Below are 21,711 nucleotides of genomic sequence, written 5' to 3'. Positions count from 1 at the left end.
CACGGTTAAAGCAGGCTCAGACATGGTAATTGGATGTCTCTATAGGCCCCCTGGCTCAGCAGCTGTTGTTGCTGAGCACCTGAAGGATAATTTGGAAAATATTTCGAGTAGATTTCCCCACCATGTTATAGTTCTGGGTGGAGATTTTAATTTGCCGGATATAGACTGGGAGACTCAAACGTTCATAACGGGTGGCAGGGACAAAGAATCCAGTGAAATTTTTTTTTCTTCTTTATCTGAAAACTACCTAGAGCAGTTAAACAGAGAACTGACTCGTGGCGATAACATATTAGACCTTCTGGTGACAAACAGACCCGAACTATTTGAAACAGTTAATGCAGAACAGGGACTCAGCGATCATAAAGTGGTTACTGCATTAATGATTTCAGCCGTAAATAGAAATATTAAAAAAGGTAGGAAGATTTTTCTGTTTAGCAAAAGTGACAAAAAGCAGATTACAGAGTACCTGCTGGCTCAACACCAAAGTTTTGTCTCAAGTACAGATAGTGTTGAAGATCAGTGGGCAAAGTTCAAAACCATCGTACAATATCCGTTAGATGAGTATGTGCCAAGAAAGATCGTAAGAGGTGGAAAAGAGCCACCGTGGTACAACAACCAAGTTATAAAACTGCTGCAGAAGCAAAGGGAACTTCTCAGCAAACATAAACATAGCCAAAGCCTTGCAGACAAACAAAAATTACGCGAAGCGAAATGTAGTGTGAGGAGGGCTATGCGAGAGGCGTTCAATGAATTCGAAAGTAAAGTTCTATGTACTGACTTGGCAGAAAATCCTAAGAAATTTTGGTCTTATGTCAAAGCAGTAGGTGGATCAAAACAAAATGTCCAGACACTCTGTGACCAAAATGGTACTGAAACAGAGGATGACAGACTAAAGGCCGAAATACTAAATGTCTTTTTCCAAAGCTGTTTCACAGAGGAAGACTGCACTGTAGTTCCTTCTCTAGATTGTCGCACAGATGACAAAATGGTAGATATCGAAATAGACGACAGAGGGATTGAGAAACAATTAAAATCGCTCAAAAGAGGAAAGGCTGCTGGACCTGATGGGATACCAGTTCGATTTTACACCGAGTACACAAAGGAGCTTGCCCCCCTTCTTGCAGCAGTGTACCGTAGGTCTCTGGAAGAGCGTAGTGTTCCAAAGGATTGGAAAAGGGCACATGTCATCCCTGTTTTCTAGAAGGGACGTTGAACAGATGTGCGGAACTATAGACCTATATCTCTGACGTCAATCAGTTGTAGAATTTTGGAACACGTATTATGTTCGAGTATAATGACTTTTCTGGAGACTAGAAATCTACTTTGTAGGAATCAGCATGGGTTTCAAAAAAGACGGTCATGTGAAACCCATCTCGCGCTCTTCGTCCACGAGACTCAGAGGGCCATAGACACGGATTCACAGGTAGATGCCATGTTTCCTGACTTCCGCAAGGTGTTCGATACAGTCGTTTGATGAACAAAGTAAGAGCAATGGACTATCAGAGCAATTGTGTGATTGGATTGAAGAGCTCCTAGATAACAGAACACAGCATGTCATTCTCAATGGAGAGAAGTCTTCCGAAGTAAGAGTGATTTCAGGTGTGCCGCAGGGGAGTGTTGTAGGATCATTGCTATTCACAATATACATAAATGACCTTGTGGATGACATCGGAAGTTCACTGAGGCTTTTTGCGGATGATGCTGTGGTATATCGAGAGATTGTAACAATGGAAAATTGTACTGAAATGCAGGAGGATCTGCAGCGAATTGACGCATGCTGCAGGGAATGGCAATTGAATCTCAATGTAGACAAGTGTAATGTGCTGCTAATACATAGAAAGATAGATCCCTTATCATTTGGCTACAAAATAGCAGGTCAGCAGCTGGAAGCAGTTGATTCCATGAATTATCTGGGAGTACGCATTAGGAGTGATTTAAAATGGAATGATCATATAAAGTTGATCGTTGGTAAAGCAGATGCCAGACTGAGATTCATTGGAAGAATCCTAAGGAAATGCAATCTGCAAACAAAGGAAGTAGGTTACAGTACGCTTGTTCGCCCACTGCTTAAATACTGCTCAGCTGTGTGAGATCTGTACCAGATAGGGTTGATAGATGAGATAGAGAAGATCCAACGGAGAGCAGCGCGCTTCGTTAGAGGATCATTTAGTAATCGCGAAAGCGTTATGGAGATGATAGATAAACTCCAGTGGATGACTCTGCAGGAGAAATGCTCAGTAGCTCGGTGCGGGCTTTTGTTGAAGTTTCAAGAACATACCTTCACCGAAGAGTCAAGCAGTATATTGCTCCCTCCTACGTATATCTCGCGAAGAGACCATGAGGATAAAATCAGAGAGATTAGAGCCCACACAGAAGCATACCGACAATCGTTCTTTCCACGAACAATACGAGCCTGGAATAGAAGGGAGAAATGGTAGAGGTACTCAAGGTACCCTCCGCCACATACCGTCAGGTGGCTTGCGGAGTATGGATGTAGATGTAGATGTAGATGACTGCTGGTCTGGTACACAATTTTAATCTGCCAGGAGATTTTAAACATTCAGAAAAATTACTTGGCAGAAAACCTCCTTTTGATATCTTACTCCATGTATGAAGTATTATGGGTTCAGTCTATATACACTGATCAGCCAGAACATTATGACCACCTACCTAATAGGCAGTATGTTACACCTTTGGCACAGGTAACTACAGTGATGCATCATGGCATGGAAGCAATGAGGCCTTATTAGGTTGCTGAGGAAGTTGGTACCTCATCTGCACAAACAAGTCATCTAATTCTTGAAAATTCCAAGCAGGGGGTGAAGAGCTCTGACACCATGTTCAGTGACATCCCAGATGTTTATGACTAGGTTCAGATCTGGCACGCTGGGTAGCCAGCCCATCAACTGGAACTCACCACTCTGTTCCTCAAACCACTCCATCGCACTCCTGACCTTGTGACATTATCTTGCTGAAAAATGCCACTGCCTTTGGGAAATGTGATCATCACAAAGGGCTGTATGTTATCTGCAACCAGTGTACGATACTCCTTGGCCATCATGGTGCCTTTCATTAGCTCCACTGCACCCATGGATATGCCCACATGAATGTTCCCCAGACTATAATGGAGCTGCCACCAGCTTGTCTCCATTCTGCAGTATAGGGGTCAAGGAACTGTTGCTCCAGGAGATGACAGAAGAAGGTATCATGATTCATCAGACCATGAAACACTCTGTCACTGTGCCAACATTCAGTGCTGATGGTCACAGGCCCATTTCAGTCATAATTGCCGACATCATGGTGTTAACATTGGCACATGCACAGGTTGCCGGCTGCGGAGGACCATCATTATGAGTGTTCAGTGCACTGTGTGTTCAGACACACTTTTACTCTGCTCAGCATTCGAGACTGAGGTTAGTTCTGCCACAGTTTGCCACCTGTCCTGTTTTACTTGTGTGCCCCGCCTACAATGTCCAACATGTCTAATGAGGGGTGGCTGCCCAAACTCATGACATCTGGACACGGTTTCACATTGTTTTCGCCATGCATTGAAGATGCTCACCACAGCACTGTTTGAACACCTGACAAGTCATGCAGTTCTTGAAATGCTTGTGCCGAGTCTCTGGGCCACCACAATCTGCCCTCAGTCAAAGTCAGCTAGATCACATGCCTTTCCCATTCCATACATGGACAGCATGCTCACTGAAACTACATGAACCGTGCATGTGTCTGCAAAGCAGTCATTCCTTGACAGATGATGCTACTATCGCCTGACAGTTTTATATTATAGTAGGTAGGCGATCATAATGTTCTGGCTGATCAGTGTACCTATGTGTGAATTATGTCATTCAAAAACATCTGCTTTTTTCTGGTCTCTTTCAATAGGAAGGAAAAGATGAGAAGCAGAGAGAGATCTCACTGCTCATTACAAACACTTGTGCTCATATTAATTTTTTTTTATTGTAACACCATTCCCACGCTGTTTTTCAATTGCAGCCTGTCACTCATTTCCACTCAGTTGCAAGCAGTTTACACAACTTGCATATAATTCTGTTTATTGTTATTCTAATCTCGCTCTTCAAATTATTTGGTTGATTTTTTTTCCAGTCTGTACCTCATAAACATATTGTGCCTAATTTGGCAATAAACAGAGCTTTCTTTATCGTGATAGGAGTCCATTTATTGCCATTATTTTATTTTTTATTTCATTTTGTACATTTAGTATATCTGGGAATTTGGCTTACCACTTAGGCAGTGCTGAAGCAGTAAAGGACCAGCCAGCTGCGAAAGGAGAGTAGCATACTAGCCACCATGACAAATGTACATTTGTGAAATAGAAAGAGTCAGAGAGTTATAAGTTGTAACGCAATTTAATAATGAATTTTAACATAGCAATACAAAGTGGCAGGGTGGCGATTCTTCTGGAAAACCTATATTTCTCAGGGAATTACATTTCAGGGAAATCTCAGGGTATTTCAGGAATTATATAAAATCTTGGGGAATTCTGAGTTTTTAACCTAACATTGTAATTCAGTTTTACTAAGCTTTATAATTCATATATTTTAAAATGCTTAGTATTTCCAAGTGTGTTAATTATTTGAATATTAGATTATATAAGTTATTGATGATTAAAAACTTTGGTTAAAATACAGCCAAGAGGGAAAAAAAGAGATGCTCAACCCATACTGGTCCTTCTCCCTGCAGCTCATGGTTAATTTCTCAGGAGCTCGTTACAAAATTATCTTCGTATCATCTTCCTCTCCTACCTGGAATTCTCAGGGAATTTTTATTTCAAGTTTGAGTAGCCACCTTGTACCAAGAATCATGAATACAGTAAAAAGGTTCTGGTGTGACAATGTAAACTATGAAATTGTAGAATTATAACATGATTAGGGACCAAGACAGCTGTTAGTGAAATGAACTCATTTGAAAGAGCCTCACATTGAACAGTAATCAATGTAGATAGTATGAGCTTTGTAAAAAGTAGATACCAATCAAACAATGGGAAATACAGAATGGAATGTAACAATATTATGAGAAGGAAAGTTGCTACTCACCATATAGTGGACATGTTGAGTCACAGATAGGCACAACAAAAAGACTGTCACAATATAAGCCTGTCACAATACAAGTTTTTGGCCATCAAATGTCTTTGCCAAAAATAGACCACACACACACACACACACACAAACACACACACACACACACACACACACACACACACACACACACAAACTCAATGCACACACATGACTGCAGCCTCTGGCAGCTGAATCCACAATCAGATAAAACTGCAGATGATAGTAAGATTTTACCTTTTTGTACAGGGTGTTACAAAAAGGTACGGCCAAACTTTCAGGAAACATTCCTCATACACAAATAAAGAAAAGATGTTATGTGGACATGTGTCCGGAAATGCTTAATTTCCATGTTAGAGCTCATTTTAGTTTCGTCAGTATGTACTGTACTTCCTCGATTCACCGCCAGTTGGCCCAATTGAAGGGAGGTAATGTTGACTTCGGTGCCTGTGTTGACATGCGACTCATTGCTCTACAGTACTAGCATCAAGCACATCAGTATGTAGCATCAACAGGTTAGTGTTCATCACGTACGTGGTTTTGCAGTCAGTGCAATGTTTACAAATGCGGAGTTGGCAGATGCCCATTTGATGTATGGATTAGCACGGGGCAATAGCCGTGGCACGGTACGTTTGTATCGAGACAAATTTCCAGAACGAAGGTGTCCCGACAGGAAGAGGTTCGAAGCAATTGATCGGCATCTTAGGGAGCACGGAACATTCCACCCTATGATTCGCGACTGGGGAAGACCTAGAACAACGAGGACACCTGCAATGGACGAGGCAGTTCTTCATGCATTTGACGATAACCCTAATGTCAGCACCAGGGAAGATGCTGCTGTACAAGGTAACGTTGACCACGTCACTGTATGGAGAGTGCTACGGGAGAACCAGTTGTTTCCGTACAATGTACAGCGTGTGCAGGCACTATCAGCAGCTGATTGGCCTCCATGGGTACACTTCTGCAAATGGTTCATCCGACAGTGTGTCAATCCTCATTTCAGTGCAAATGTTCTCTTTACGGATGAGGCTTCATTCCAACGTGATCAAATTGTAAATTTTCACGATCAACAGGTGTGAGCTGACGAGAATCCGCACGCAATTGTGCAATCACGTCATCAACACAGATTTTCTGTGAACGTTTGGGCAGGCATTGTTGGTGATGTCTTGATTGGGACCCATGTTCTTCCACCTACGCTCAATGGAGCACGTTATCATGATTTCATACGGGATACTCTACCTGTGCTGCTAGAACATGTGCCTTCACAAGTACGACACAACATGTGGTTCATGCACGATGGAGCTCCTGCACATTTCAGTCAAAGTGTTCATACGCTTCTCAACAACAGATACAGTGACCAATGGATTGGTAGAGGTGGACCAATTCCATGGCCTCCACACTCTCCTGACCTCAACCCTCTTGAATTTAAATTTATGGGGGCATTTGAAAGCTCTTGTCTACGCAAACCCGGTACCAAATGTAGAGACTCTTCGTGCTCTTATTGTGGATGGCTGTGATACAATACGCCATTCTCCAGTGCTGCATCAGCGCATCAGGGATTCCATGCGACGGAGGTTGGATGCACGTATCCTCGCTAACGGAGGACATTTTGAACATTTCCTGTAACAAAGTGTTTGAAGTCACGCTGGTATGTTCTGTTGCTGTGTGTTTCCATTCCATGAGTAATGTGATTTGAAGAGAAGTAATAAAATGAGCTCTAACATGGAAAGTAAGCATTTCCGGACACATGTCCACATAACATATTTTCTTTCTTTGTGTGTGAGGAATGTTTCCTGAAAGTTTGGCCGTACCTTTTTGTAGCACACTGTATAGGATCCAATGTTGAAACAAGTAGCCAGCATACACTTAAAAATAATGCCTGTGACAGGATGATTTGATTATAGGATCTGAAGATTGATGCATTGAATAAAATAATAAAATGGGAATTAATGTGGAAAAGGCATGATGTGACGAAATAGTACAATGGTTTTAGTAGAGCAGAGACTGAGTATGCAACCAGTGAGTTATAGTACATTCAATACCAGAAGATGATGACAAATTGCATGTTACTGTTAGCAGTTGCAATGCTGTAGTCATGTTGTACATGAGCATATTGTAAAGCAACAGCTTGTAAAAATATACCTAGATACAAGCAATACTGGCAGATAGAAATTAATTTGTCTGAATTTAGTTGCCAAGAATAAGATGTTGTATTGTAACAGCAGTGGTAGTAACAGTGTGTTTGTTGTGATATCGTTGTAGTGAGAACATGAGGTGAAGGGAATAGTAATGCATTAAAAATAAAAATAGGGAGCAAATCAAAGGAGTGTGGTTTTAATAAGTTGGTATCTTGAGAGAGGGAGAGAGCTGTATTGTTTCCTGTGTGTACAGGCAAATGCTTATCATGACAAAATAAGCTCAGATGGTGAAATTTACTTGGGGAAAAGAAGTGGAGATGAAAATATTTTGTGATTTAGTATGTATAAAGGAGAAAGGAGAAAAACAGAAGAAGAAATTATTTTGTTATAAATTTTGGCAGCTAGAAAAGAAGGAAGATGCACGTGAAGAAACAATTGAACTAAAACCATGAATCTGAAGGTGAGGATCAGCATATGTACAGTTAGTTGGTATAGTAACAAAGTTATAATGGTGTGCAGAGTAATAGAACACAAAGACCATTTAGAAGTCAAGTGGCAAGTGTATTCAAACAGGCAGCTGAAGAATACTGCAAGACTAGGTTGGGGCCCAGAAGTCAGTCACACTAATTATAATCTGGAAACGACCTTGCCTTGTTGAATATACCAGTTCTGGTTAGATTACCAAAATTAAGCAATATCGAATGTGGCCAGTACTTGGATGGGTAACCTCCAGGGTACGCCAAGTACTGTTGCTTGCTTTCCCTTTGTTGTTATGGTAAAGAGGAGGAGGTTTGGTGGCATTAAGTTTCTGATCACTAGACACTGTGCCAATGCCATGGATTAAATTCCAAACATCTCTGCAGCAACTCATGAAGGGAGTGCATGTGACACTGTTAATGGGTAACCATCAGATGGGGACATTAGCCTCAGTAGTCACCTTAGTGCTATTTGAGAGGAGTAGGCTATGTGCCAGCACTGGGCTTCATCCTCTCCCATCTCTTATCTTCATCATCCAACTCAAACATGGCACTACATACACCCATTATAGTCAACTACACTTATCAGTTACACTAAAACACACAACTCTCACATTTTTTCAACGAAAAGATACCACTGTGTATGATAATTGTACACAACATCAGGATAACAGGCAACAAGGTTGGAGTAAATCTTATGTCAAATGCAATCATGATGGATATAAGCCAAGGGCATGGTGGAAAGAGTCCTACCGATGAATGCTAAATGTGTTTGGAAAGATCATGCGAGTGACATATCACAACCTAGGGAATTTTGCCGTAGCAATGAAAACAGACAAGGTGTCAAGCATGAAAACAAATAGTGGTTCTATGCACGGTTTATTCTTGGACAATGTGAGCAACTGAAGCTGAAATGGAGGAGGAAGAACACAGACTACTAGTGGAAGTAGAAACTGAAATTGGAGGCAGTTTGGTCATGGTAGCCCACTGAACTCTGTTTCGTAAGATTTATATTACAAATATCTGAAATCTTGCAGATATGTATTCCCACTTGTGTTAAAATTATGGTTGTCATTGGAGGCAAGAGTGGACATAAAACATTAGTAGTAAAAGTGATGATAATGGGAACAGTACATGAGAAGGTGGCTTTGGTGGTGTTGCATTTAAACAAATTGTATGCTAGGGACCATCTAGTTTGACGACTGTTGTTGTTTTCATTGATGTTACCATTACAGGAATTTTCACTATATTGTGTCTGGTCACAGATTTGATGCTGTCTTTCACTGTCTCTTTATTTCATCTCATCTTCTTTTACATTGCCTCTGACTAAATGGTTGAAACTATTGAGTGGAAGGAAATAATCATTGCAGTTGCGTGACACTCAATGTACATTTATGAGTGTTAATATTATTGTGACTAGCACGTACGAGTTATTTTATGATTACAGTGTGTGATATTATGTTTGTTGAATATTTTAGGTCATGAAACTGTGTTAAGATTTGCAAAGAAAACCAAATTTAAGAAAATATTTTTAGAACAGTTGATAAATCAATTATTTATATTTTATGTGGATAATCATACCAACATGAGATGGCAAGATGTTCTCCAGAAGCATCTTGTTCACTAGACGAGTTGTAGCTGATAGATCCTGCTCTTCTGAAAGTTGACGTTTCCAAAGATAGTCCAAGCGATTCATGTACTCTGACTGTGAAATTGCAAGAACCAGTGATTTCCTTTGTTAGAAACATAACCAGGCAGAACTATGCAATAAAAAGACAGACAGTCTGTTAATTTTCTTACCTGTCTATCTATCAGGTGAAGTGAGAATGTTAAGAACACAATGTACATGATGTGAGCTACCTGAGGTTCTAGATTTGGATTTGATGTCTCACTGTTCTGTTGAAAAGAGAAAACTGTTTAAAAATTTATTTAAATTCTTATCAGTAACTTTACTAACTGCCAACTGTCACTAAATTATGTATAATACGAAAATGTGAAAGTACGTCTTAAGTTAATATACATGCTTGTGATAGGCTGAATCATTGTGTAGTTGAACATACATACATAATGCAGTGTTGTTTATGAAATGAATATGTTTATCCTGTGTAGACTCATTATAATATTGACAACAAACTGATATTCACATTTTATTGTTTAATATGACTTCTTAAAAATAAAGTACAATATTAAATTGTTTTATTTTGTATTTGTTCGGTGAACTAATACCTTCCATCTAAATAGAAATTAAGTTTTGATATGAACAGATGATGTCCATCACAGTTATATTATTAAGTTTATAAAATACAAGAGAAAAACAGTTTTTTGAATTTTTTTCAATTTAAGAAAGACTCTTAATATGTCGGCAGATGCACAAGCAGACCTTAAAATACCCATGTATCATCGAATCATGATATGTTAGAAGAAGTAATGAATGTAGTTAATAATATGTGGCTGATTTTGGTCAAAATGTCATAGACCAGAAGAAAATAAACCAATTAACTATCAAAACTAACAAAGAAAATAAGTCAAAATTTCTGAATTTTTTATGAGAAGAGACAATTACATACCTGGTTGAGCCATATTTTGCTAAACTGGTAGGAAGATACTGCCCACCTGTCAACTAATAAGTTCCTACTATTCTCTTACAGTGGCTTCATAAACAGTAGTAGAAAAACAGAAATGAATTGAGGCATCAATTTTTTGAAATGAGAAAAATGTATTAGGGGAAGGGATAGAAATGATCAAGATAAAAGGTCTTCATTAGTCCAGAATGATAATGGGGTTGTAAGGAAGACAGTTTTACAAGAAGTACAGGTGATTTAGTGGCCTTTATATACTTAATCTGTGGAGCTCTGTTTCACTCATATTGCTACTGCAGATACATTTTAAAGTTTCTCTGTGAGGTATTCTCCTAAAAAGGTCATGTTTTCTGTCATTTATGTCACTTGTTTAGGAAGCCAAGTTTCTCTACCATTTCTTACTGGTCACATTCACGCTCTCCCTCTTTTTCAACAATATATGACTAGCATTTTTTTCTTTCTCTTTCCTCCATATAGAACCAGAGTCTTTTTCTCATTAATAATTTCCAAAATGAAACTTTTCCAAATTTATTTAAAATATTCATTTGTGTTTCTTGTTTATCTTCCCTCTTTCTAATTTTTATTTTCATTTGTTTCTCCTTGTCATTCATTATTTTTTCTGCTCTTTTTGCATTTCTTTGCTGTTCTATCTATGCTTCCCTTCTTTTTATCTTCTTAACCATTACTTCAGAAGTCACTGGTTTCTGAGAAGGCAGTTATATTTCCCAAATAGTTTGTCATTAACAACTGTGAAAATATTCTGTGTGGAAGTGTCATACACATTTATTGTTCTTCATGGTGGAATCTGCAACTGCATTCCTCATCCTGGTTGACATTACCAGTTACTACCATCCTGGGGGCTTTATTCTGGCTTCTCACGTGAAACTTGGTAAGCCAAGGTTACTAACAGTGAGGTCACTGTTGAGGTGTTGCAGCTGACCATATGTTGTCTGTTACTGCTGTCTCCAAGTAGTATTGGTTTTGTGTGCAGGTAGTGCTGTGGTTTATGTTGTGACTGCTACTTTCCAAGTTAATATTGAATTGCTGATGAAATGAATGAGGTCAGGCATATTTGTGCTGTTGCAACAACATTGTCTATAAAACTCTGGATGTCATGTATCATCTGGTCCCAAAATACTTTATTGTTAATCACATGTGGATATCTTATTGCAAACAAATTAGTAAAATAAATATTTCTGATGGAAGGATATGCACAGTACATGTCCTCCCTGAGGATTATGTGTGGGATTTGTAAAATGGGCTCTTAGGTTTGCCCACAGAAGCCAAGAGCTGTCACTTCACAGAAAAAACAAGATAGGATACAAAGCTCTGAATGCTGTAATAAATTCTAGCAATATTGGGCCTAAGAGGACAAATTAATTTCTTGAGCATGTTAAAGATGTTAAAGAGATGTTCACAGTACAAAGTCTATCTTTTTTTAGCCGTTATGTGCGTTATGTAGTTGCTACTAATATTGTATTATTGAGAATGCATAAGCCTGCAAGTAAAGGCATTCAGTGCCTTAAATAATAAAAATTTATCATCTGACGTGTGCAAAGGCGAATTCAAAGCGAAAAATCTGGTTCTGTCGTCAGTGCTGCAAAAATGATTTAGGTCTAAAACTAGAAAATGTTGACAGCAAAAACATTGTCCTCTCCATACTACTGGACAAGATAGAAGTTTTGAATCATAAATATGACGTATTATTGGAGAAAAATGGACTTAATGAACGTGAAACAATAAAGAAGTGTAATTTGCAAGGTGCTACCAAACATTGCTCGCATAATTTCAAACTGGCCAAGGAAAAAAATAGCTGACGCCAATGAAAAACGTAAACGATGCTGCTAAAGGCACAGCTGATATCATAGAGAAAACAGTTGGCCACTTCACAAGCACGATTAAAAACGTTGCGGATAAAACTAGTAGAACTCCCAAGAATAACAAAACTACGGCAAACAAAGTCAAAGTGTAGTAATAAAATACTCATGCTGACTGATAGCCACGGACATGGCTGTGCATCAGTCATTAATGAGATGTTAACCTCAGACTACAAAGCATCAGCGATAGTTAAACCAAATGCACGTTTTGAAGATGTTGTGAAGGAAGCAACTGAACTCACTGGTGACTTCACAATGAATGATTCAGTGATTGTTGTAGCAGGCGCTAATGACATTAACCAACAAAGAAGAAACTTCAGTGCAGCTGCTCAGAAGCTAATCTCGGTGATGAACCATACACAGCTGATACTATGTACAATACCATACCGATATGACAAGCCATACTTGAACAAATCTGTATTTAATCTCAATAGCATTCTAATGGATGTTACGAGTGACAAAGTCCGAGTAGTGGATATCAACTATCTTTTACAGAGGTATGATTACACAAAACATGGGTTACAACTCAATGCAAGAGGAAAACTTAATTTGTGTAGAAGCCTTGCTGTTTCAGTTAAATGCACATGGAATAGAACAGAGGTAATGAAAACAGTTCCCAGTTCAAAAAATGGGTTTAAATCGGATCTGAGGCAAAGTACTCAGTTGATGGAATGCAGTAGGACTACTACCCAGCCCCCTGGTTCATTACAGAACTCCCAACAAAGGAGAATGTCTGCAAAAGCCATCACACAACCTGCAAATGTTAACTGTGATACATCTTTATTCTCTGCTGAGGTGGTGCAAAAAGCAAGCAGCCAGACCATGTGTAGCATGAAACAAACTGCAGTACGGGTTTCCTCTAGGGCAAGAAAGCTACCAAAGAGAAGAAATGATTTTTTATGGTTAGCTCCAGGGAATCTGCATCACCAGCGCCTGGATCCAGCACCAACAAGGAGTTAGCAGCATGTGTGAGTAAGCCTACTCCAAGTAACAGAAGACTTCACACGGCAAGTTCACAAACTGATGTACAATTGCAGAACAATTTAGACCTGCCATCATGTAACAATGAGTCCCTTTTATTCATGCATATAAATATCATGTCTTTAAGAAATAAAATTGATGACTTGAGTATTCTCTTAGGAAAGAACAAAACCACCATACTATGTGTTAATGAACATTGGGTAAGTGAAGGTCAGTTGGATTTGTATTTACCACCGGGCTTTGATTTAGGTACAGGATTCTGTAGAAAAACACAACAGCGTGGTGGAGTTTCAATTTATATTAGTAGTGATCTAGATTTGCAATATAGTGTCTTTAACATTGCTGAATACTGTATAGAGAATGTGCTTGAAGCTGCCGCAATGCTACTTCCAACACTAAAACTCATAATAGTGTCAGTATACCATACTCCAGATAGTGACAGTGAATTATTTACACAGGTCTTAGAAAAAAATGATCTGACACTTTGAAAAGTTAAGCAAATATAGAATATTAAAAATTGGGAGACATATATATTGATATAAGGCTAAAGACATCAAAGCAGCTTTATCTACAGAATATGTTACGATCACATGATCTACATTGCATTAATAACAATCCAACAAGGCAGTTATCCTGTCTTGATAATGTTATCACCAATGTTGAAAAAGATCTGTATGAGCTAGAGTTGTTCAGTGCTTATTTTCTTTCAGACCATGAGGGGATATGGTTAAAATTAAAAATCAATAAACCTATATCTAACTGCCCCAAAGCAAAGCATATCAGGCTACTGTATGATCAAAATATTGACAACTACAGGACACAGTTGCAGATGTTTAGATGGAATGACATCCTACTTGATAGTGAAAGTGTTGAGGATGCATTTACAGTTTTTATCAATATACTCGCAGACATTTTTAAGACCTGTTGTCCAAAAGTTCTGAAAAGACATACGGCAACAACCAGAAAACATGACTCTACACCCAAGTGGTTCACACCCACTCTGTAGAGGCTTAGAGCATTGTTTATGATTTATTATGATAAATATAAAAATCATGATGCAGACAAAGCTAGTTATATTAAGTTAAAGAGTAAATACAGATCAGAAATCAGGTTAGCAAAGTGTGAGGCAAATGACAATTAGATTAATAATTCTGACAACAAATGTAAAGCTGCATGGAATGTTGTAAAGACTGAACTGGGGGGAAGTAAGAACTGTAAAAGTGATGACTGTAATGTGAATATCACACTAGACGAATTCAATGCCTATTTCGTTAATGCTTGTGACATAAGTTCCTCTGCTGCAGCTGAGTCAAATAATAAATGTCAACAGGACCTAAAGGAAGCTGTATCTTTCCTACAACATTTGGAACACATTTCTCCTACATGTGAATGGAAAGAGGTCCAGTTAAGTGATATCATGAGATCAATTGCAAAATTAAGAAGTTCAAGAGCAGAAGACATTTATGGTCTTTCTAATTTTGTAATTAAAAAATAGGTGATATAATTGCATTTCCACTCTGTGTAGTTGTAAATTGGATGTTTACTAGTGATTGTTTCCCAACACGTTTAAAAATGACAGTGGTCACACAACTACACAAAAAAGGAGACAAGTCATGTCCAAGTAATTATTGACCAATTTCTCTTATACCCATTCTATCTAAAGTAATAGAGCATTGCATGCAACTCCAAATCCATAGGCATCTATCTGCCAACAACCTCCTTAGTGATTCTCAATATGGATTCAGTGGAAAATATTATTTCTTTCACTTTGTCTGCATTCAAATCCAAACTTTCTGTAAATGCCACACTTGTAGATCTAAGTGAAGCTTTTGATTCTGTCAACCACAGAATTCTTTTAAATAAGCTTTGCTCGTATGGTTTTGAAGGCAAAGTACTATCTCTGATTACGTCTTATCTGAGTGAGAGAAAACAAATAGTACATTTTAACAGAAACAAATCAAACACACTGGGTGTAACACGAGGTGTGCCACAAGGGTCCATGCTTGGACCCTTGCTTTTCATAATTTATGTAAATGATTTGTCCAATATGATGCCTTGTAAGTCCATACTATATGCAGACAGCACCACCTTTCTTACAGTAGATAGGGCCTTGGACATACTCAAGCACAAAAGTGCAGAACAACTCAGAATATCCAGTGGATGGTTCAGAGCAAATTAAATACAAATTAACTACTCTAAAACTGTAAATATTCTATTCAGCCTATATAACAATGACAACTGTAGTTCCTCAGTTAAGCTTCTTGGCATTCATCTGGACCCAAAATTAACCTGGGAAACTCACTCCAATTATGTATGCAAAAAGTTATCCCGAGTCACCTATCTGCTAACTAAGCTCAGGACTTGTGTGATGGAAGAGCTACTGCTAAATGCCTATTATGTCTGTTTTCATAGCCACCTCACGTATGCAGTGCTGTAATGGGGCAACACCTCTGGGGCAAAAAGAATTTTTCTTTGGCAGAAAAAGGCCATTTGGTGTATTGCTGGAGTGAGAAACCTTGTATCATGTAGAGACTATTTCATAGAGTTAAAAATACTGACACTTACATCACTCTTTATTCTCAGTTGCTTAGTGCATATAAAGGAAAACCAAGAAAGCTATAAACTCTGTGAGTCTGTACATAGCCATGACACACGCCAAAGGCAGATGATGGTCATCCCAGTTACTAGGCTTAAAAAAACCCAAAACAGTTACACATACACAGGGATACAATTATTTACCATGCTACCACCTACAGCACTCAGTGTATCACTGAATGTCTTCAAAAATATTGCAAAAAGGTGACTTGGACAAAAAGCATTCTATACAATAGAAGAATTTAAAGTATGTAATAAAAATGATATATTCTATTAAAACTGCTGTATGACATGACCACCATATTACATGAGCACTTCTGAAAATGTTATTGTGTCATGCGGTTGTGCTTTATTTACATAATGTATTTTTACTCAATAGTTAACTGCTGTATGACATGACCACCCTATTACATAAGTTCTTCTGAAAATGTTATTGTACCATGCTATTGTGCTTTATTTACAGAATGCATTTTCCCCAATGGTTAACATGTATTAAGCCTGTCTCATTTAGATGTGTTAAAATGTTTTTCTTAGCATGTGTATTGTGTTACACATACAGTATCTCCTTTTGTCATTCTGCATGATTCATTTATGTTTAATGACTACTAAACATGTGCGGTATAAAACATATTTACTCATTCAGAATGTTAAAAATGTATGACTTATTTTGTAATTATTAGTCCGCTGCTCGTGGTCTCGCGGTAGTGTTCTCGCTTCCCGAGCACGGGGCCCCGGGTTCGATTCCCGGCGGGGTCAGGGATTTTTCCTGCCTCGAGATGACTGGGTGTTGTTGTGTCGTCTTCATCATCATCATTCATTCCCATTATGGTCGGAGGAAGGCAATGGCAAACCACCTCCACTAGGACCTTGCCTAGTACGGCGGTGCGGGTCACCCGCATCGTTCCCTTACGCTCCGTCACGGAGTATGGGACTTCATCATCATCATCATCATAATGTATGTGGAATGATGACATCAATTGCATGAAAAATGCTTAAAGATGGATCAATAAATCATAAGCACATGATTACGATTTATCTTTAACAGTAAGTTGCCACACAAAGAGAGTATCACTTGTATACAAAATCTGTGTGAAAAACTTGACCAGTAGTTAGTATTGAATCTATTCAGGATTCAGTCATATTAGTGGGAGAGAAATAAAATGAGGATCTCAGGAAACAACTACTGGCTATATTGTATCTTACAGAAGTCTCTAAAATGAAACATGAGACTGTTAGGAAGGACATAAAGGCTATTTTGTCACAACTTTTCACATCAGGATATTTCAATGCTCATTAAGTGTTCTGTGGAGCAAGGTTTTCAACCATTGTTAAATCAATTGAATTTTCTCATGTTGAGAAAGTATAAGAAGTGATCTGTTTTACTTGGTAAAAACTTTCTAAAGCCAAGATCACATAAATATTTATTTATTCAGAAACAACCAGTTTCGACGGACTTTGCAGCCATCATCAGGTCTTCAAAAATTTATGCTGTGAAACGTGTTCATTCTGAATTGGACCTCATGCCACATTGTCATGTAGATAAAATTTTGCAATTATCCTTTTCATAATATTGTCATTATTTCATCCTGGATTTTCCATTGTTTTGTTTTGTGTAGCCATTGTGACATTTGGTACAAACCTCCAGTTATATTCAAATATACTTCTGAAATGCATATCACAGTTGAAAGATAGCCCTTGTGATCATATCTTTTGTCGTGTTTATGAAATCAAGTAAAGCAAGTTTTTCATCTAGTAACAGTTCCTTAGCAATTGCAGCAACAGACACCTTACCAAATACCCATAGTATCCTGCCGTGATCTCCAGAGGTTGCAAAACATGTTTTATGTGTGGGTAGAACAAGCTGAAAGTTTCCATATGTTCAAATTTTTGGGTCAAGTAATAGCTACAATGCATAGTCTCTCTCATTCCAGTACTTTTTTTCTTTATTTACAAGAGCTTGTTAATCATTTTGACATTGTAGGCAATAATATATTGGCTGCTTCCATGTCACAAATGAACCATGCACCATTATCATCCGAAGTATCACATGAGCAGGCGTAACTTATTTGACTATCTATGTCTGTTTAATCTCTTAATAGTCTTCCTCGTTCCAGTGCTGTTTTTTTATTATTTCCAAGAGCTTGTTAAACATTTTGACATTGTAGGCAATAATATATTGGCTGCTTCCATGTCTCAAATGAACCATGCACCATTATCATCTGAAGTATTACATGATTACTTGTGTGACTGTCAATGTCTGTTTAATCAAAAGTAAGAACAGATACTTCATCAAAGGCTTGAATCAATTCTTCCCCAGCTTTAATTAATTTTGTTGCCTTTTTTAAAATGTTGAGCTACACTCAGATTGTTTCATCCATTTTTTGGGCTGTTGAATGCCAGGATGAAGGATTCTTCTGTCTCTTCAAATAAATGTATGCTTTGGAGAAAGTGGTCATAATGTGAGTACTTTAGCAGAAGAGACCAATGAAGACAGTGAAAATCTTCTTTTAAAATCTTCTTTTGATTCAAGTTACATATCAAACTAGACACCAATTTAACTGGTGATTTGTGTTATAATAATGCTCTAGATAGAGGTGAAGACTGCTTGCTGCTAAAGGCTAATTTCAACTGTTCAAAATGTTCCAATGAAGATGTGGCACTGCATTCATTGAAATATCTGGCAGGTTACATTGCCGTAAAGTGCATAAATGTCAACAGTTCATTGGAACGTCAAATAAGAAGTTGTCAGCCAACTGCAAAAGAAATCGTGGATCATTACTCGCTTACTGGAATTACCAAAGGAGATCTCACATCCATATCACCTGAATGACTAATTATATTGGTAGGGTCCAAGCTGTTTTCACAACTTTTGTTGTAGAAAGGATTTCAGTGTGCAGAAATGATGGAAGTACTGATGTCTGTGATCACTCTTAATTCAACAAAATAAACAAATAAGTTGTTTTATTGCACTTGAAGTGAAGTTCTTTCATCAAGTTCTGATGTCTAAACAGGAAGGCTGAATGGAGGCCATTAAGAAGAATACAGCAAGGAGACATCAGATGTAGACTGCAACTCTTTTAGTATACACAGATCAAACATATGCAATATACATGTTATTTATTATCTTGCCTAACATGTCCAAAGTGAAAAATTATTATGGTGAAACTGGTATTCATATTGATCTAATAATTTTCTTAAATAATACAGATGTGCAGGTATGAGGGATCATGAACCTATCTTTGCAAAATCCTGCGAATGCTCTGGTGACATGGGGCACAGACCAATGGCATCATATTAGCCTGAACTGTCCTCTCTCTTATATTTTCCTTTACCTTGACTATCATCTTTATTTGTATCTCTGAAGAAAACAGAAATTCTTGATACAGTAGAAGTTATTGCGTGTTGCAGTTAAATGGAATGAGATAAGGGCATGTAGTAGTAAAAAACACACTAATACATGTAGTAGTAAAAAAACAGTCTCCCACAAGTCCAACCCCTGGCCCAAGTCATGGGGGATGGGCAATGGCATGAAGTAGGGGATTGCCTGTAGGAGCGAGGTACATTGGGGACTGTGTATGCCCCGGGACTGCTACAGTAGCTGTGAAGGTCCTACAGGAACCCTGAAAAGTGACGGCTAACGGGGCTCTGGTGAAGCTATGATAGGCCAGCAAGCCAGTAGTGGACTATGATTTCTGCTTTCAAAAATAGAATGGGCCTTGGAAAGGACAGATTTAATCAACAATGAACTGGCTATAAACAAGGACTAAGATTTGGAACATTAAATATACAAACATTGACTGGAAAGGTGGAGGAGATGGTAGACATGATGGAAAGAAGGAAGTTAGACCTATTGGTGTTAGCTGAACCGAGCTGGAAAGGGGAAGGAGGGAGAGAACTGAGGAAAGGCTACCAACTGTACTGGAGTGGAAATGAGGAGGAAGGAGAAACAGAGTCGGAATGGATTAAAAGAGGAAGTGAAGAGAATAAGTGATAGGATGATGAAGACCAAAATATCACTCAAGGGGATGACCATAGAGGTAATACAAGTGTATGTGCTGCAGGTGGGTTGCACTTCTGAGGAGAAGCAAGAGTTTGAAGAGGAAATGCAGAAGCAGATGGGAAGGAAGAATATGATAGTAATGGGGGATTTAAACGCACACTTTGGAAGAGATAGACAAGGCTGCAAAAGTGTGCTTGGGCCAGAGGGTTGGGGCTGCCGAAATGAGGAAGATGAAACACTATTGGAGTTCTGTCAAAGGAATGACTTGCTGGTTGGGAACTCTTGGTTCAAGAAAAGGGAGTTGGTAGACTTAAAGAGGAAGTTGATAGTTGACTACTTCCTGTACGATAGTGAGATGAATAGGAACATCACTGACATTAAGGTATTACCATCAGAGGTCTTGGAAAGTGACCACCGTTTGCTGTTAATGAACTTAAGAGGGACTAAGGAAAATAAAGGTACTGAAAATCAGGAAAGACGTATAAGGGTGTGGAAGTTGAAGGAGGAAGAAAGCAGGTTACAGTATCTACAGGTAGTAAAGGAAAGCATCCCAGAGGATGAACAAAAAATGGTAGAAGAGGTTTGGGGTAGATTCAAGGGAACATTAGTAAGTGCAGTGGAAGCAATATGTGGGAGGATAAGCAACAAAAAGAGATGGAAAGAAACACCCTGGTGGAATGATAAAACAAAAGATATAGTACAAAAGAAGAATAGAGTCTTTAGGGTATGGTTCCAGAAGAGAACAGTAGAGACAAGGGAAGAGTATCAGGCATGAAAGAAAGAAGCAAAAAGAGTGGTGGCAGAGGAAAGAAGTAAGTGGATGGAACAGTTGACCAGAATGATGGACAGGATAGAGAGGGTTCAAAAAAGGGACGGTTAAAAGTAAGAGGAAGAATGGCAAGGCAGATTATGCTCGAATGGTGAACAAAATTGGAAAATATGTAGAGAATAAAGAGGAACTCATGAATATGTGGAAGGAGTATTTTGAAGAACTCCTGAACCCGAATGGGGACCTGGATGAGGAGGAACAAGCCAAGGAGAAAAAAGAGGAGGAACAGCAAATAGAAAAAGACCTTACATGGAGAGAAGTGGAAGAGGCATTGGGCAAGATGAAGGGAGGGAAGTCACCCGGTGTGGATGAGCTAAGAGTAGAGATGGTGAGAGCAGCAGGAGAGGTGGGGATACAATGGCTTTATCGAGTAATAGAAATTGTGTGGATACAGAAGATGATCCCAGAAGACTGGAAGAAGTGAATAATTGTCCCGATCTTTAAGAAGGGAAATAGAAAAGAGTGCAAGAACGATTGATGCGTCATTGTGCAAAGATATTTGAGAAAATTTTGGAAGCATGAATTCAGGCAAAATTAGAAGGAAGAATGGGAGAAGAGCAACATGGCTTCAGAACAGGAAGGTCCACGGTGGCTAATTTTTGCTGTAAGACAACTGCAGGAACAGCACTATGAATATGGAATAGATCTACTAATGACCTTCCTGGATATCAAAAAAAACTTATGGTAGTGTATGTAGAAGCAAAGTGTGGAAAGCCCTTGAGAACAGAGGAGTTGCGAAGCAGATTATTTGGAGGATAAGGGAAATGTACCATGGAAGTGTGAGCTGTGTGAAAGTGGGAGGAGAGAGATCAGCTTGGATTGAACAGAAGAATGGCTTGAGGCAGGGAAGTGCACTTTCACCATTACTCTTCATTGTAGTGATGGATGATATAATGAGTACAGTAGCACAAGTAATTGGTGAAAGGAAGATGAAAGCTGTGGTGTTTGCAGATGATCTGATGATATGGGGGTATAAGGAGGGGGAAGTACAAGAGCAGTTGGATGTATGGGAACGAACAGTACAAGAATATGGGATGAAATTTAGTATAAGTAAGAGTGAGATGATTATCACAACAAGAAAGAAGGAGATAGGAACAACTGAAATAACAATTGGTGAGGAACAACTGATGAGAGTGGAGAATTTCAAGTACCTAGGAA

At 38.6% G+C, this 21,711-nt stretch overlaps 1 protein-coding gene across 1 annotated transcript in view; it reads right to left on the bottom strand.

Annotated features, from left to right (window-relative positions):
* LOC126260008 (adenylate cyclase type 2-like) overlaps positions 1–21,711 on the bottom strand; it is a 516,154-nt gene that overhangs the window by 24,617 nt on the left and 469,826 nt on the right. The window contains exons 17-18 of the mRNA XM_049957168.1: positions 9,493–9,588; positions 9,274–9,397 (exon numbers count right to left, since the gene is read on the bottom strand). Coding sequence (XP_049813125.1) covers positions 9,274–9,397; positions 9,493–9,588 — 220 coding nt within the window. The remainder of the gene's footprint in view (positions 1–9,273; positions 9,398–9,492; positions 9,589–21,711) is intronic.

Source organism: Schistocerca nitens, chromosome 5, assembly GCF_023898315.1.
Source record: "Schistocerca nitens isolate TAMUIC-IGC-003100 chromosome 5, iqSchNite1.1, whole genome shotgun sequence".
Taxonomy (NCBI): Eukaryota; Metazoa; Arthropoda; class Insecta; order Orthoptera; family Acrididae; genus Schistocerca; species Schistocerca nitens.
Note: the sequence above shows the minus strand (reverse complement) of the source record. Positions and strands in the feature narration are given on the sequence as shown.